The sequence below is a fragment of the Lepisma saccharinum genome, chromosome 21 (genome assembly GCF_977018435.1).
Source record: "Lepisma saccharinum chromosome 21, izLepSacc3.1, whole genome shotgun sequence".
In the NCBI taxonomy this organism is placed as follows: Eukaryota; Metazoa; Arthropoda; class Insecta; order Zygentoma; family Lepismatidae; genus Lepisma; species Lepisma saccharinum.
Window position 1 is genome coordinate 42784683 of NC_139249.1, and position 18356 is coordinate 42803038.

Below are 18356 nucleotides of genomic sequence, written 5' to 3' on the forward strand. Positions count from 1 at the left end.
CAAACTCTCTTAGCAGTTTTTTTCTCAGTGCTAATTTAAATTTTGCCATTTCACATCACTTGCTCCCATTAATTAAAATCTACTCTAATAATAATTAAGGTCAAGAGAGATATACAATGAACACAGCCTCTCTATAGGCTACTTTTCTCTCTCAGTATGTAACACAATCAAGAAACTTTTCAAACGTCAAGGATTTTGTGCATGTCATCCACTTGTAGAACGCATAACAAAAGGATCAACATTGAATCTCTTATCGCGATTTTTAAGTGTTATTTGTTTTTTAATAAAAGGGCAATTCGCCCAGTACTCAGCTCTTAAAATGCCTATATAAGAGCAAATATGAACAATCACTTTGCACTTTTTAGCCATACTGATTTCATCAGTTTCGGGGTAAGTTCAGAATGTGATTTTCAAATAGTTGCAGATATTATTGTTCAATTGCGTTTGGTTAATTCATGTAACAATGTTGCGGTGTAGGCAGGGTATCTTTTCTGTTTAAGTGAACTTTATGCTTAAATATGTCAATGTGGGGATGGACCTACAGTTTATTTTGGTCTGATTCTCTTGTACAATGTTCTTCCACCGAGAATTGAAACTGGAACCACTTTATTGCAAGCGATAGTGTTACGCCTTCATCGAGGAGACCTGTGTAGGTCATAATTCACAGGGATTTTCGTAGGGGAAGTCTGGTTATATTTAGGAAATGTAAAAATGCTTCTAAATTGTTTTGTAAAGCAATTTTCGATCCAGTCAAAATTTCCATATACTTCACAGTCTAATTTACTATCATCTCTTAGGAGACGAGACTCCTAGAGGTAGATTTCGGTCTCGTGTACTTTTAAACGCTGGTCTCGGTACAGTACCAAAGAATCAGTGTAACATCAGCCTTAGAGTCATCACTATTCAATTACATCGTCGGAGATGTTGTCAAATCTGGCCAATGCTATTTTTTCAATTTTGGCCATGTGACGTCATTTCTTTTCTTCTTTGAGATGACTGGAACGATTAAGACGTAATCCTTGAATGAGGCGAAAGACACATCAGTGAAACATCAGTGACTTGCTCAGGATTCGAACCTTTATGGTTGCATTGGACTATTTTCTTTGTTACAAATATAAATCAAATAAATAGTATGGTGATTTATCTACGTTCCCTGAACACCCTCCATTTTTTTTGTGCATAAAGGTCCGTCCAATTTATGCTCATTTTGGCACAAAATTTATATTTATGTTACACCCTCCGATTGAAATTTCTCTGTATCTTCCTATTCTCTTTAATTTTGTTTTCTCTTCGTCTCTTTCTACTCGATTTTAAGTCTTCTTATCTTATCTAAAGGTTAATTTGTTTCTTCTGGCGACACGGAAACATATGACTTCAATATATCCCAGGTCTGTAGTCGAGAGTATCTCTGGTTAATCTTACTCATTAGAGTAGCCTTCTAGTACAATGCGTGTTTATATTTATTTATGTAATTTTTGACTGTTCTTATTACGGTCAAATTTTGCTTATACTAACAACTGTGGCTTGATTTGCCTCTTTGTGCAGTTCCTGAGTAATATCAAAACTTGGCGAAGTGGTTAGCACATCGCGCTGCTACGCCAGTGGTTCCGGGTTCGAATCCCGGCCTGGATGTTTGTGAGTGTCCACAGAGGGCTGCATATCGGTCAGAATCGCTTACTAGGCCCGCCTGGCTGGTCGGGCGGGCGAGTAAAACTATATACCTGAGTTTTAACCCGTCAAGCATCGAAAGCCCATGGGTAACTGGAAAGCCTTGCAAGATGAAGCTCGCTTATCTTCAACGAACGCTCATTCCGGTTTTGCACCGTCTCCAGATACATGAGTCACGCAGTCACCGTTGCCAACTTTTAGATTCTAAACTGTTCTAGGAGAACTTAAAATGTTCATCACTTTTATCAATTTGAAATTTCAGACATTTATTCCTTGGTAGAAAACATTTGTATCACTCAAACCCAGTGGCGGCGATTGGGTTCCAAAACTAAGGGGCCAAGGTGCAAAAGTGGGGGGGGGGGGGCAAGGACAGTTTAATTTCCCTTGATACATGAGGTTAGCCTGGTGCAAAAGTTTCAAAAAGTCGGGGGGGGGGGGGGGGAGGCAACTGCACTCTCTCGGCCCCGCCCCTAATTGCCGCCACTGCTGACACCTGTAAAGGAGTACGAACCAAATTTTGTAAAAAAGTGCCATTGTAAATATTTTGGACTTTGTGTTACTGGTGGTTGTTGTACATTATACTTTTGCGGGGGGGGGGGGTGATCCCCTATAGCGCAGTGGTAGTGTCGTCGCCTTGTAATCAAGGGGTACCGGGTTCGATACCCGGTGGAGGCACATGGTGGTTCGGATCCCACTTTAAACTGTAGGTCCAGTCCCGATTAGCCTTATTGTGCATAAATTGACCAAATAAATGAATCAATCAATCAAACAGATTTTCTCTCTGGTGTAATTTTGCCAATTCTGATATCTACAAATTTCTTGTGTACATTATTCTGTAATTTTATTTAAAGTGATTTCAATAAGCGATTTTTTTTTAAAAATAGAATTCCCCAATTTAAATTTTGATTTAAATCAAACCACCTTGCTTAAGAAAGCTGGCTTCTGGGCAGCGAATGACACTTTTACATTAGATCTTGTCCTTTCTCGTTCTGGAGTGAGATTACTGAGTCCGGTAAATTTGGGCTGAATCATGCCATTCGACACTACCTTCCAGAAGTTTTTCCTAAGTTTCAATTTTGAGAAAGTTCCTTTTTCGTGGTTGTTACTTGAAGAGTAGGAAAAAAAACAGAAGGCCTGTACAGGATACAGGGAACACTGGAAGCTAGTGTAGAGCTATCAAGGAGAAGAAACTTTTCCAAAGCACTTGATTTCAGATTTAAGCACATTCCTGAAACGTAAAACTTTATCAGGATATTCTGAAGATAAATCATCTTCGTGCCCGTTACAGAGGGCAATAGCTGCATCTGAAGTTGTAGGAAGGAAAGAAGAACTGCTAATATTATCCATACTCTTCTTCAGTTTAAACACCGGAAGCATTTAAATGCCCCATACTTTGCTCCGTGGCAGTTTGAGGTGCTTTATCATTAACATATTAAAATCGTGTAGGCTATGCAAGATCACGAGACAGAAGAAAAGCCAAGACAAAGCGCTTTCTATTCAAGAAAATAATAATTGGATAAAATTGTCCAAGCAATTTTTGCGTTAATGTTTCACATGAGAAATGAGAATTGTTTTGACTTTTTTGGGACCCCTTAGCTTTGAGCTCCCGCCCGCCTCTGATTTGACGTATTCATTCAAATTATAACGTTAAACTAGAATATAAAGCCAGATAAAAAAAATGTTTTAATTTTATTGCCCAAAAAAATTAGCCTTTTCTATCTTCCTCACTTCAATTTATTACGCTTTTCGTATCAACCTCATAGGACGCGAGGCCCCTATATGCGCGAGGCCCAGGGTGGTCGCCCACTTCACCCACCCCTTGCTACGCCAATGGTTATACAACCTCAAGGCACCTGCGCCTAGCAGAAATTCAAATATTTCCATGCGTAGTGAAATATAATGGCCGTTGTTTAACGGAAACATAATACAAAATTAATGAAAAATGGTCTCGCTTAATGTTTCCCAAAAATTTGCGTATGCTTTGTGAAAAGTTTTGGGACTACAACACTGATATATCTCATATAAGGACACTAGCTTTGGATTTTGCCCCCCACGTCCGGCCCGGAAAATTTTCTGCTGAAACCCTTGGCAATATACTGTATTTGTCTGATTCTTGGTTTGATAAACAATGTAGCCGGCCCCCGTGATGGAGTGGTTAGCACATCCCGCTACGATGCCAGAGGTCCTGGGTTCGAATCCTGGCCTGGATGTTTGTGAGTGTCCATTCATCAATTTCATCATGTCATCACTCATCTCCATCTTCGCAAATTAGCCAAAAGTGGCACAAAAGGCGAAGTAAAATAAAGCAAATCAATCAATCAATAAACAATGTACTCTTTGAATATTCTCTTTATACTATTATATAATATTTATACATTACAAACTACGTATCATTGTAGATTTGGTAGAGGCGCCGAGGAAACAACCATCCAATAATGATGAGAAGTTAGTTGAAAGCATCTGTATGTCTTCTCTTGCTGCAGCAGAGCTTGGCCTTTGTTGCACAACAAAGAGAGGTTCCAGATGAAGAAACGACAACTGTAAGTATTCAATCATTCCTCCATTGTTACCTCACCAAGAAGGTTTATATCTTAGGGGAAGGATTTTGTTCGTTGTCTGTCTCTTAGCAAGTTAATATATATAAACGATTTTTTTCTGACCATGCCGCTGACTTTAGAGTTCACTCGACTTCTAATGAAATAGGTAACATGGGGTGGAGCGTGGTGATGACCACGCCAGCTTCTCAAATGGCCAAGATTGTGAACCCGTGGCCTCCATGGCATGTTGCAGCGTGCAAGGTCAACCTAACGCTTTACACAGGCACACACAAAAACAAAGAGTATGCGTTTTTAAGGCCACTTTATGCACACATGGGCTAATCAGGACTGCACCTACAGTTCAAAGTGGAATCTGAACATCGAACCGGCACCTCTTGATTTCAAGGCGACAAAGTTACTACTACGCCATAGGGAAGGCCCACACACACACAGTTGAGTGGAAGATCTTTACTATATCACTACGACGCGTATTCCTAGTCTAAGAAAAAGGAAGAAAACTTAGTAGACCCGCGTAAAAGCGGTGTATGTGGTTAGACATACCCATTTTGCTCGTTCTGGGTGTCTTCAAGGAAGCCAAGTTGCCATGCCAACGGCAGCCAGCTTGAAAACTTATAAGAAATCAGCTGACGACTAACTCCAAAACCATCATAATCTTATTATTGAAATGAATGTTATCTAATATTTTTTTTCTTTTGTCTCTGGGCTTGTTAGATAACCGTAGCTAGCCCAGAACATACGCATAAATTTATATTATGTATATATAAATATATTCAATTTTAGAAGAAGCCACAAAACGTTCAATTTGTAAAACAAAATTTACATCACCTCGTATAGTGGCAATATGAAAAGCAATATTCCAAAATTATTTTTTAAATGTTTTACCCTTCTTAAAATTTATGGCAATTTATAAGATCCTTTAAACATTATATTTAAAACATGTTCAGTTCCGGAACAGATACAACTCTAGGCCTTATTTCATCGTTTTACACTCATTTTACATTTTTATTTAATTTTTTGTTTTTTTACAATATAGCCTGAAATGATTGCCAAACACAACTACCCAGCAGAAATTCATCACATAACTACAGAAGATGGATACATTCTTGAAGTTCACAGGATGCCATACAGCCCGAAGTCCCCTGCAACTGAAGGAAGGCCAGTGGTCCTCATGCACCATGGTTTGCTCTCCAGCTCTTTCGACTGGATCGTGCAAGGACCTGGCGCGTCTCTAGGTGAGCAAATTGTGTAATCTATACCAGAGAATGCTAATGCACGTGGGTTCCCACACCCTATAGTTACATACAGTTACCTTGGAGTAATGCACAGTACAATTTGAAGCGTTTTGAATAAATAATATCAACAGTTTCATGAAGATGTACAATATTTAACCTAACCTACTGTTGCGTTCCCAGCATTTTCGTCCGCCATTTTTTCAATATGGCGATGTTGGCGGGAGGCTGATCACCAGCGACTTTAGATATGTTGTTATTAATGTTGCAAAGAAGCATTATACCAAATTTCAGCTTCTTGTGAATTTATTTCGTGAAAACTTGAATTTGTCCGCCATTTTTCAATATGGCGGACTTAGCGGCAGGGTGATCGCCGGAGACTTTTGATATGTTGTTATTAATGTTATAAATAAACCATGTACCAAATTTCAGCTTGGTGTGAATTAATTCCTTTATTTCGTGAAAACTTTCATTTGTCAGCCATTTTTTTCAACATGGCTGCTTTAGCAGAGAGGTGATAGCCGGGGTTGTTATTAATGTCATAAAGAAGTAATGTACCAAATTTCAGCTTGTCATGAATTAGTTCCTTTATGTTTCTATTTTGACTGCAGTACTATAGTTTTCCAGTTTTCTCTTGCATTCGACGCTCTGGCCTTTTTCAAGAAAGCAAGTCCAAATGCTACGATCCACATAAACCGCCACCCATCACCCCTCTGGAAAATCCGCTAATAGCCTATATATATTCGTACATATAAATAATGCAAAGCTAGTTAAAATGACACAGAAAATCAACCAAGAAGATGTTGAGTGTGGAAGATGAAAAATAGACAGTGGCACAGAACAATAAGAAAATGTAGACTATTTCTTTTGTATTATAACAGTTTTATGATTTTTTAATGAAATAGTAGTAGATATATATTTTCAATCGATACTAACACGTCTTCAAGAAAGGCAATAATTATATAATCACTGCACACCTAGCTCAAAAATTAAACTGGTAAAACATCTATTCCTGCACTTGTAAACATGTAGATGTAAGAATGCATTTCAAAGAGCTATTTCAAGAACTCGATTTCATTAACAATCCATGACATTAATTGACAATTAAGTATGTGTGTGTGTGTGTGTGTGTGTACATATACATACACTATATAATTAATACGTGTTTGTTTCTATTATATTTTTACTTTGCTTAATTCATTTGACTCTAGCGTATCATGTGAACTCCATGGCCGAAAGTGTTGAGTGGTTGAATTGTGGTCCACCGAAGATTCCAGTTTCGAGTCCTAGCGTGTGATTGAGTGTTTCTTTGTGAGTGTTCTTCATTATTACTGATCCTCATCGTTTCGATTAGCCAAAATCGGCGCAAAAACGACGTAAATTGATAAAAATACATCTAACATCATCCATTAGTGGACGAAGATTCGAAACGAATATATAAAATACGGAGAAATTTCTCGATTGCATGAATTCTGTTTTGTCAATGAGTGATCTAACAACATCGGTAAGAATGTGAGCGAAATAGAATGCATTAATCATACACTTTCAAATAGGCTGTGTATTTTTGTACTTTTGTTAATTTACGTCGCTTTTTCTGCCAATTTTAGCAGAAAACGTTAGATGAAATTGCTGAAGCGACATTCACAAAGCTCACCATGACAATCCTGTAATTCGAACCCGGGACCTTATGTGGCGAAACTGAAAGCCATTTAGCACACTCACCCACCGAGTAGGCTATATGATTCTGAAAATGATATCTAAATAGGAAGATGGTTCAGAAAATGACAAAAGTGTAAGGTTAACTAGATTACCAGTACACCCAACTTATAAAAGGGACACCAAGGAGAAGAATGGGGGTGTGTGGGGGGGGTGCACATTGGCAACTCAGGATTTCGAAAGTTAATATAGTAGAATATTGTACATATGTTAATAATAACAACATCGTTACATATTGAGAGTTTAAAAACATTTTTTAAAAATAAAAATTGGATGGCCACGTGAGACAGCAGCTTTTCTGAGGGTCATTAGCCACCCTGACTCCCCCTTATCTTCGCCACTGGATGTAGTATATTTTATCCACCGCAAACTATTTGCAGAAAGGCGCAAGTATTCAAAGAGGGAGACATTCCCGCTAAAACCATCCTACAAATACCACCTTATTCATGGAATAAAATGTTTTGTTTTAGCTTATTTATTCACCGATCTTGGCTTCGACGTGTGGCTTCTTAATGGCAGAGGAAACCGTTATTCCAGGAACCACACGACTTTGGATCCGAATGGAACGGAATTCTGGAAGTTCAGGTAGGTTAGTTAGGGTTGGATTGATTGCATTAAAATTGTTGATTGGGTCTGTACGTATGACCATTTTGCGCCCTTCAATGTATACGGTGAAATCAAAGACGTATTTGGGGAGAGGGGGTTCAGGGGGTCCAACCTCCCCCCCCAAAAAAAGACTTACCAAGTACTTAAATTAAGTAATCAAAATACAATTGTTTAGCATTTATTATGTAATCGATGGTTACTTATTTCAGCTGAACTTATTGGAAGGCAAGGAATTTGGCTCATACAGCTTTGAAGGACAGTTCCAAAGATGTATGCACACTACTACTTATGATAAAATGCATAAAATATTAATCAGTAATTTTAATTTTCGTCAGTTGTAATGGGTAATTAAAAGTGATCACCATACAATTATTTTTACCTATTACAATTGGATCTAATTCCTTTTTTGTTATTCAATAAATATTCAATTCCTTATCTATTTGACATTAATTTCCTTGCCAGGGATGGTGTTTTTTTTCTTACATATTTTGCCGACCTTAGCTATACGTAAACTAGGTAGATAATGAATAAGTGGTACATTATGTCCCTAATAGCGCTGCCCCTTCCTTCGGTTTGTAGTTATCCCATTCCTGCAACTTAAAATTACTATTAAGTCTTGTTTCCATGTTTAATAAGACACTCAAAATGCTGACGAAGGCAGAATTAGTTGTCAAATAAACACATCATAAACGTTACGTTTCAAGCTTATAGCAAGGTCTTCTTCAGATTTCATTGGAATTTGGTTCAGAGTCTGAAGAAGACCTTGCTATAAGCTTGAAACGTCACGTTTATGGTGTGTTTATTTGACAACAAATTCTGCCTTCGTCAGCATTTTGAGTGTTTTTTTAAAATTACTGTGACTAAAATGACATTATACGTGTGAAATATATAATTTTAGGATGACGTTCATTTGCCAGGGAGCCCTTTCGGACTATGCTTGAACACGAGAAACTGTAAAACCAGTGCTGGATCTACAAATCTTTTGCCCCCTCCCCCCCCCCCGCAAAATATTACCAAAGGCCCCTACCTACTTACCTACCTTTACCCCCACACATATTATATAGATTCTACTGTGTATATATAATGTAAGTGTATGTGTGTAATTCTTTGATCTCATGTTGACAAAGTCACATATAAGGGACTAGAGGATGATTCACAATTCCCTTAGCACCCCCTATAAATAGTAATGGAGTTAGGCTGGGTACAATTTGTCATGATAGAAACAGGTTAGGCTTAGGGAGAACCGCATTGGTTGCCGCCATATTGAATTCAACTAAAAACATTTAAATGACAATGGTAAAGGCGGCCGCAGCGTGGTGCAGATCACATCACCTCCACGATGGCCGACATCGAAATATGTGGGGTCCCTCCCCACATACCCTAAATGCGCCTTCATGGCACGGTTCTATATGCACAGAGAACTATAACTTTATCTTTACCTGTGTATATTGTATTTGTTTCTGTATCCCTGAGTAACTACGTTTATTTCTTATATTCGCATATATGAACACTATTCAATGTCAATGGCTGAAGGCCCCTGAAGGCTTAATTGTCTCCGCACTGCGTCGCCGCACGTTTTCTTTGCCTGTATATATTATATTCGTTTCTGTACTCCTGAGTAACTACGTTCATTTTTTTACGTACCCGAACCCGTTACTATGCCAATTGCTGAGGAGCCCCCTAAAGCCCCCAAGCACTGCGGGGTTTTGCGGCTTGTAGATCCGGCACCGTGTAAAACTCAAACTTCTGAGTTCTGAGATAAGTTCATTGAGTTATCTTTAATTTCACGGTGATAAGACATTCTGAAAGAGTGTGACCGTCTTTTCAGCTGGCACGAGATTGGTGTGTATGATCTCCCAGCGGTAATCGACTATGCTCTGGATCTTACTGGACAAGAGCAGGTGTATTACGTGGGCCATTCCATGGGAACAACAGCAAGCCTTGTTCTTCTTTCTGAGAAGCCAGATTACAACGCCAAGGTGAAGGAAGTTGCACTTCTGGCGCCAGTCGCTACCCTCACTCACTGCACCAACTCTGTCCGTCTACTGGTTCCTTTCTTGGGTCCACTAGGTGTAAGTAAATCTTCATTTTAAATTAGTCAAAGATGATGAAACATTACTCATGTTCCTAATGATTTTACAAAACGTAAGATGGATCAATAAGTGATTCTGGTGGGATGAGTTGAATACAGAAAGCCTCGCTCAGTCGTCTGTAAATTTACTTCGGTTATGTTGATTTGAAATTGAGGGCAGTATGTGGAAGGGTGGATAAAAAAAATCATGATTTTTATTTTAAAAATCTTTTTTGGTGATTTTGTAAATTTAAATAGATTTTATTGATTTTCTTAAAAACCACGCTTAAAATTGCTTGTATGGTTTTGGGCACCATGCATAAAGATATATGTTTTTTTTTATATATATATATAGAAATGCTTTCTCTAGTAAACGGCCCTGTAAAATATTTGAACAGTTTGATTAAAGCAAGTAAAAATTACATGTAAATGTATTGTTTTCTGTCTCTGATACTGTATATATGAATCTACTATGGAAATGTTTGTTGAGAGTGTTAATAAAACTATAATAAATTTCAGTAACTTTTCTTTCAGTGAAAATAAAGCATTCTGTATGTACTATATAATTGTAACTTAAAATATTATTTTGTAGTCTTTGTAGCTGAATTTTCTTAATCTTTTTGTGATAGGTTTGCAAAATATCAGCTGCCATATATTTATTTAGAGTTTGATGATAATGACACTATATATGTATGAATAGTATTTTGTATACTATTCTACAGAAAATGTTTGCTATTTTTGCCCATAAAAGTTTTTGAATTTTAAATCAAGAGAAATGTGTGTTTAGAGTTTATTATTACATTTCCTTTCGTATGAGCTTCACACCATCAGTACATATATTTTGTTTCCTTTCTTTCTTTTCTTAGAGCCTAATAAACACAATTAAATGATTACAATGTTAATGTACTTTCAAGAAAAGTTATTCTGACGTGTACAAGAACCTTATGTACATTATTCTATAAATTATTTATTTAAAGTGATTTAAATCAGTAATTTTTTCAAAATAATCACCTGATTTTAATTTTGATTTAAACAATCCACCTTGATCTGTGGTAAAGGCAACTTTGCTAATGATTCAGACCGCTCCTTATTCTTATGTTAGTATTATTTTATCAGTGTTAGGAAAGTTAGTTTCTAAAAATAGCTGAGTTACAGTTACAGTAAATTTGTTCAAAAATTAACTTAGTTACAATTACTAATTTCAAAACGTTACAGTAACTGTCATATAAAAAGTAATTTCTGCTGAAAATTTTCTTGCAAACAAATTACACACAATCAAACATCATTAATTGTAATACAATTATGAAGCCTTGCAAGTGCTTTATTTAGCATGCAACGAAGTCTAGCTTCCATATCTTAGGCGATTCCATGAAGATCATTTCACCTTAGCTAGAGAGAGGTTTGTACAAATTTTCAAGTTAACAATTTAAGTGTCTTTGATTACGTTACTTCTATTGCAAAAATAACTCTGTCCAAAAGCAACTTACTTTAAATAGTAGTTAGTTGCAGTTAGAAATCCTTAAAAAAAGTAGCAATTACTTCAAACCTTTGTGTTTTATAGGTCTATGAGTAGAAAATCGACTAACTCCAATATCTCTTTCTTAGGCTCTAGGAACGCTCATAGGACACGGAGAGTTTCTACCCGGCGAACGCTTTACGGAATCCCCCATATGCAAGCATAATTCTACTTTCCAAGAAATATGCACTTTGATCGTTGACAGTCTCCTTAATTGGGATACTGCAGAACTGAACACGGTAAGTCGGTGATACGATAACATAGTAGGCTATAAGTTTGTGTTTCTTGGATTTTTTAAGTTTTCCAGAACTTGCAGTGAATCGCGAATATCAATTTTAAGTTAGGATTTTGTATTTCCTTGGATTCAGTAAGTATCCATTGCATCAGTTCTTCCTCACAGACTGTCCTCATGTCTTTCTAGGGTTCGTAGCGTTGGAACTAGGCGTCGACGAGCAACTTGCTGGGAAAGTGAGTTGATACCTTATGTATGTTTGTACGCAAGGTGCGAAATTGAAGTCTGTTGAGGGGAGGGGAAGAAAAATCTTAATTCAAACACACACATAAATATGTATGTGCATATGTGTGTGCGTGTATATATATATATATATATATATATATATATATATATATATATATAAAATATGAAATATTGGGCTTGTCCAATGACGTAGTGGTAACGTCGTCCCCTTATAATCAAGAAGTCGCGGGTTCGATAGACGATGGAGGCACATTGGTTCGGATCCCGCTTCAAACTGTAGGTCCAGCCCCAATTAGCCTATCTATGTTCTTATTATACAATATACATATCTATTGTGCTATCGCGTATGAGAGTAAATCACAAATTATTTAAGAAATATGTATTATTACATATACATAAAGGAATCCATTTGTAACCTTTATATATATCAGATATTGAGAGTAATAAACAATTCCTTTACCAGCTGGTTGAAATTTCAATTTCAATTACAATTTTCCTTTATTAAAGGGCGAGGTTCAGCCTGCGGCTCTTCTACCACCTAACCCCAATGGATACATAATACATAAACATACATACTAAACACATTAATCATACTAAATGTTTGTACAAATAACAAACAAACAAAAAAAGAAAGAAAAAAACAAACAAACCTAAAACCCAAAAATAACAAATACAAAATTGAGAACATAGATTCATCTATACATTAGAAAAAAGGGAAAAAGATTGAAAACAAATACACAAAGGATACACAAATTAATTGACACAATTGTGCTTGGTGTGATATAGTTAAATCGGATACAAATTAATATTATGTAAAAACATATAAATGTTCTTAATATACAAGAAAGGACAAAATATCGTCAAGGGTTGGCAACATGTAAGGGGGAAAGTAATGATGCAAAATGTCAATAAGTTACTAAATAGTTCAAATGTTTTCATTATGCTTAAGTTTTTGTTAAGGTTTTGTTTTCTATTAATATAAATCATTTCTACTTGCATACGAGTTGTTTACTTTTATTATGCATATATTATAATTAATGGTCTCTTCAACGAGACCTACTTAATCGTGTTTTCGATATTATCCTCGGTAAAGTATATTTGAAGTAAAGGAAAAACGATTACTTATCTTTGTTGTTACAACATAAGATCCCCACCGGAAATTCTAGGTGGGGATATTTTAGACAAAATTTTTGGTAGGGGAAATCCCCCCCTGCCCCGCACCATGTATGTAGGTATGGGGCTATGTATGGCCAGCTTTCTATTTCTTCTTTATATTTAAATTACAGACCTTGGTACCCGTAATTCTTTCGCATGTTCCGGCTGGGGCCGCCACAAGAGATGTGATCCACTATGGACAAGTGATACGAGATAGTAAGTACCATCTACTATTCGTATTTCAGGTTGAAACTGGAATCATGTGAAACAAGAACCTCTCTGTTTCTACCCTTGGGTACTCCAATGTCATCCTTAAGGCACGGAGGACCTCCCCGATGGCGCCGTGGTAGCGCCATTGCCTTGTTAGGGGGTCCCTGGGTTCGATACCCAGGTGAAGGCACATAGTGGTTCGGATTCATCATATTGTAAAGTAAACTCCATTTCGCAACAACCCTCTAAGTGCCAGGGCCTTCCAGAGCTGCCTTCTCATTGGGTGATGCGTTGTCCACTCATCATACAGCGTGAATCATAATAGACTTAACAACTTATCAGGTTTATTATTTTTTTAAAAAAAATATCTGGAACACAACAATGAGAAAAGCTTTAAGTTTATTTTTCATTTGCAAGACTTTTGTAAACAGTGTCATTGTGGCACTGGTGTTGTGTTAAAGAAAATGGCGACTTTTATAGGTGCAGAAAAAGCAGTGTGTTAAACAGTGGCGTAGCAACATATGGCGAGACCCTGCGCGAGATTAGAATGCGAGGCCCCCATCCGTTTTTAAATTTGAAATCTCAATGTGAATCGATACAGAATCTTCAGGGCTACCTCAGAAAATTATCATATTTAAATAATAATAAATACCGAAGAAAATTATATTTAATAATTTCACTCACCCTAAAAATGTCTTTCTTTGTTTTCCGAGAGCTGAATTATGAAGCTGTAGGAAGGAGGCAAGAATTGCTTATATTATCCATTGCCTTCTTGAGTTGCAAACAATCCAAGCATTTAAATGCCTAGAAGTTGCTTCGTGGCAGTTGGAGGTGCTTTATTGTTAACATATTAAAATCGGGAGTGCAAAGTGGAGAGACAGAAGAAAATACAAGAAATTTGCTTTAATCGGAGAGAGGAATAAATGGGTAAAAATATGCACGCATGTTATCGTGAATTTTTCCGTTAATGTTTCACATGAGAAATATGACAATAATTCTTACTTTTCCGGGCTCCTTTAAGCCTAGAGCCCGCCCGCCCGTATGTTACGCCCCTGATTGGACGTTTTATAACGTCTAACTAGAATTTAAAAGCCAGATAAAAACAATGTTTTAATTTTATTGCCTACAAAAATTAGCCTTTTCCATCTTTTTTCCCCTCACTTCTATTGGATACATTTTTGTATCAACCTCATGAGACGCGAGGCCCATTCAGGCGCGAGGCCCCGGGCGGTCGCCCTCTTCGCTCACCCTTTGCTACGCCACTGGTCTTAAAGTTCCCACACCTTGCAACACTAGACTTCTGCATTTGGGGCTTTGTGAAAGACAAAGTCTATGTGCCATCTATGCCACAGAATGTGCAACAGCTAAAGGAGAGAATATGAACACCCTTGCTTTGGTGGACAATGAGTTCTTGGGAAAAGTGTGGCAAGAACTAGAATTTCGATGGAAAGCGTGTCGCATAAATGGTGGAAGACACATTGAACATTTGTAGCTATTTGTAGACATTCATAGCAACTTGAAGTGTTCCTAAATGAATGTATTCCATATAGTTTAGTCGAAATAAATTCTTAAAGCTGTTTATTCTATTATGATACACCCTGTATTGTAACCTGTGTATAATATCAAACTTTCTGCATCCGTCGTAGAGGTATTTTCCACAATGAATGATGAAAACTGCAACTCAATTCGATCAGAGAAAATAAAAACTTCAAACGTAAGATCTTTGTCAGGATATACGTGTGTATTAACATAATGTTAGAATCAGTTAATGCAAAGATAAATGTTAGTAAATATCTATTCCAGAACGTTTCCAAAAGTACGACCATGGAAAGGTGACCAACCTTATCGTATACGGACAGGAGGAACCTCCACTGTATGACCTCAGTAAGGTCACCGCAAGGGTGTCCCTTCACTATGGCGACAAGGATGATTTGGCTGATCCTACGGTAAGTAAATAGTTTGTAGTCTTCTAGAAATAATACCTTATCAGGCAGTAGCTGGGAAGCTGTCTAGTCCTTCTCTAGGATTGGATCTACGAGGCGTGTCCAGAAAGTGAGAACCGACGCCCTTTTTGTGAGATCTCAAAGACACATTTGTCGTAGACTTTATGAACTGGAGGGCCAACATAAATGCACAAGGGTACTGTGCATCCTTAAACTGTATCGAGCAATTCGGAGGTGATGACCACTGGCCAGTGTGGTACTTGAAGAGAACATACGTTGAATAGCTTCAAGAGAAACCAATGTCGACTCGTACGTTTGAAAAGAAAGCCATCATTTTCAAATAAAGACCAACTCCAGACATTACTGAATTGTGGCGACAGGAACGTTAGCTGGTTGTATGGAAACCAAAAGTATCAAAACCTTTTCTGTTGTCATCGTTTACTATTTTCTTCGGAAAGATCTACTTGGCGTCATAGGAGATTTGTGAACACTGGCAATTTGTGGAAATCGGCGCGAAAAGATGAAACTTCCCTTAATCATCTGCGTTCGTCTGTTTGATGTTCAACTAAATTAACAACTGCACCAGGATATTCACCTTTCATCTTATAATAGCCGTTGATTGCATACAATTTTGAAGGAAAACGTTAAGGAAACAGTATTCAAGTAAAGTGTCCTCTATTTCAATCCACATACCCGCAACCCATCCTACATTTTTTCGCAAAAGCTTGCTTTGCCATAATTTTGTTTACAAATCTACATTTACACCCCCAAAATATACCGTTAACCCTTTACACACCCCTACATGGACAATTCTGGATAAATCCCTAAGTATATCGTCGCATGTAGAAGAAAAAATGTGTTCTTGGTTTTCTGGATCTGTTTCCCAAAGAAGAATGTCACCGCACGTTCCTGCAATTCCACGTTGTATCTCCTACTCCACAGACTTCCGTTTGAGCTATATGTCCTTCTAAGGATTGTATCAAATCCACTTATTCGATCTTCAATCGACTTGATTATGCCAATTGCAAGTTTCAGAGCCTTCATGGGTGTTGTCTATGAACAGAAACTGTTCATAATAGTATGTATATATGTGCATGTTTGTAAAATTAACGCAGTTCATTAACTTTCAGGATGTTCAGTGGCTATCGGAGCAGCTTCCTAACCTAGAAGGGCTGTATCGAGTCCCACTGTCCACCTTCAGCCACGTAGATTTCATATGGGCGAAGGACATCGACACGTTGGTAAACAACTTGGTCATCAGCATCATGACCAAATATGAGTGAAACGTTTTTTATTGTAGAAAAGTGTTACCCTATTGCTACCAAAACATTTAAATAAAAATCAATTACTTTTTATGACTCAATTATTTCAACCCTTTTTAATGGTCAAAACGCTGAAACAGTCATTTATTATCAGAAAGTATAGGTGTGTTTCAAAACATTTAAATAAAAATCAATTACTTTTTATGACTCAATTATTTCAACCCTTTTTTATGGTCAAAACGCTGAAACAGTCATTTATTATCAGAAAGTATAGGTGTGTTTCAAAACATTTAAATAAAAATCAATTACTTTTTATGACTCAATTATTTCAACCCTTTTTAATGGTCAAAACGCTGAAACAGTCATTTATTATCAGAAAGTATAGGTGTGTTTCACCTACGTCACAAACTGTTGCATTGTGGCTTCGAGCAACCCTGTTGGAAACCAGTTCCAGTTCAGTTCAGTAAGCATACGGAATTCAAGCAGGCGTGTGGAGATAATAACACAGACATTCGTGATCAAAAGCAAACGTGCAGTTGGTGCTGATGTAACGAACACTGCGTGGTGGATATTTGCTTTGCAAATGACAAATGAAATTGGACGTAAACATGGCGGTTGTGCGCATCCTGACGTAACATGAAACCCACCTATAGCCACTTCCCTCAACAGCAACAGGTACGTACAGTCGTGGAAAGAAATACTTCCCCCATAAGCCTACTAAAATTAAGGTTACATTGGGGAAGTACTTTTTTCCATGACTGTACAAGTAGAGGTTGTTCTTTAGTACAAATTATACTTGTACTTACACTTGTACTTTCAACTAATACAACTTGACGAGTTTCAGGTGTCCATGGTCAAGAGTTTTGGAGGGTGTAACGTATAGCGCCGAATATTTGATACATATGTATAATACTTTTCCAAGCTTATAATATAGTGTGTTATGTAAAAGATTCTTAGTAACTGGCTTTATTTTAAACAGGATGCATGCCATTTAATTACATAGTTTCATACTTCAGCTTAATTGATTATAGGCCTAAATGTTCTATTGATTCCTACATTTGATTTAAAAATAAGATTCTGTTAACCTGGAACTAATTTACTACTAAAATATTCAGTATCTACGTCATTAGTCCTCTTTGATCACAGGCTTGTGTGATCTGTTTCCATGAAACCTTACACGTTGATAATTCAAATGTATAGTAAGTACAACAACAAGGAAAATGTACTATTTAAAATTCGTTATAATGAATGAATTAATTAATTAAAATTTTTGGGTGCTTCGGCACGTTGTCGTGCTATTCCCGCCGCGTAGCTCAACTGTTCAATCCCGCCGTGAGAAATGTTCTCTCGAACTATTTATGTGAGATTCAAATTTCCGATCGTTAAAGTCGTTGGCGAGCCGCGTCCTGCCGTTAACGGTGCTTTTAGCATAAAGCTGAGTTTACTTATTTCTCGTACGATTTCCTGTCTATTCTCGTGTCAGAGGTGTTTCCAGATCTGCTGAAGGTCGCCGTTGTAATATGCTTCCAGCGCTCCGGCCGGACCTCTTGCCGAATAGATTAGTCTATTGTGCTATGACACCAGGGGTCCCGGGTTCGAGTCACATCTTCGGGGTGATACGGTATGTTAGAGTTTCCTTCACCATGTTTTCTGACTGAAACTGAAATGTTACCTTTAATCCAGAGTGTCAAACTCGCCGCGTGTAGGAATACGTTTCCAGAAATACAAAATGAACCAAATTTGGAAACTTTCCATGGGTACTAAATAAATACACAGTATTTGAATAAAGTTACAAGAATCGAATTGAATGTCAACATTAAACACAGAGGCTTAAGAAAACTGTATCTACAGCGTATATTTCCGTAAGATTAGTTTCCGACGTTCCTGCGCGTGGACTCAATATTTGCAATGTAACACCCATTTTGTAACTGGTACGTCCCGCTT

The 18356-nt window shown here is 37.4% G+C and overlaps 1 protein-coding gene across 1 annotated transcript; it reads left to right on the plus strand.

The window, feature by feature from the left end:
- Positions 1–321: 321 nt before the first annotated feature.
- Positions 322–16498, plus strand: LOC146003955 (lipase 3-like). The gene is made up of 9 exons (XM_083142474.1): positions 322–390; positions 4068–4208; positions 5260–5458; positions 7642–7756; positions 9606–9849; positions 11454–11603; positions 13129–13213; positions 15011–15153; positions 16281–16498. The coding sequence occupies exons 3-9, from the start codon at positions 5266–5268 to the stop codon at positions 16431–16433; spliced, it is 1083 nt and encodes a 360-aa protein (XP_082998600.1). The 5' UTR covers positions 322–390; positions 4068–4208; positions 5260–5265; the 3' UTR covers positions 16434–16498.
- Positions 16499–18356: the final 1858 nt, after the last annotated feature.

Coding starts and splice junctions, on each gene's coding strand:
- LOC146003955 (XM_083142474.1), top strand. CDS start 5,266: ATGATTGCCAAACACAACTACCCAGCAGAAATTCATCACATAACTACA. Junction 7,757..9,605: donor ACGGAATTCTGGAAGTTCAG/GTAGGTTAGTTA, acceptor CCGTCTTTTCAG/CTGGCACGAGATTGGTGTGT. Junction 13,214..15,010: donor TGGACAAGTGATACGAGATA/GTAAGTACCATC, acceptor TATCTATTCCAG/AACGTTTCCAAAAGTACGAC.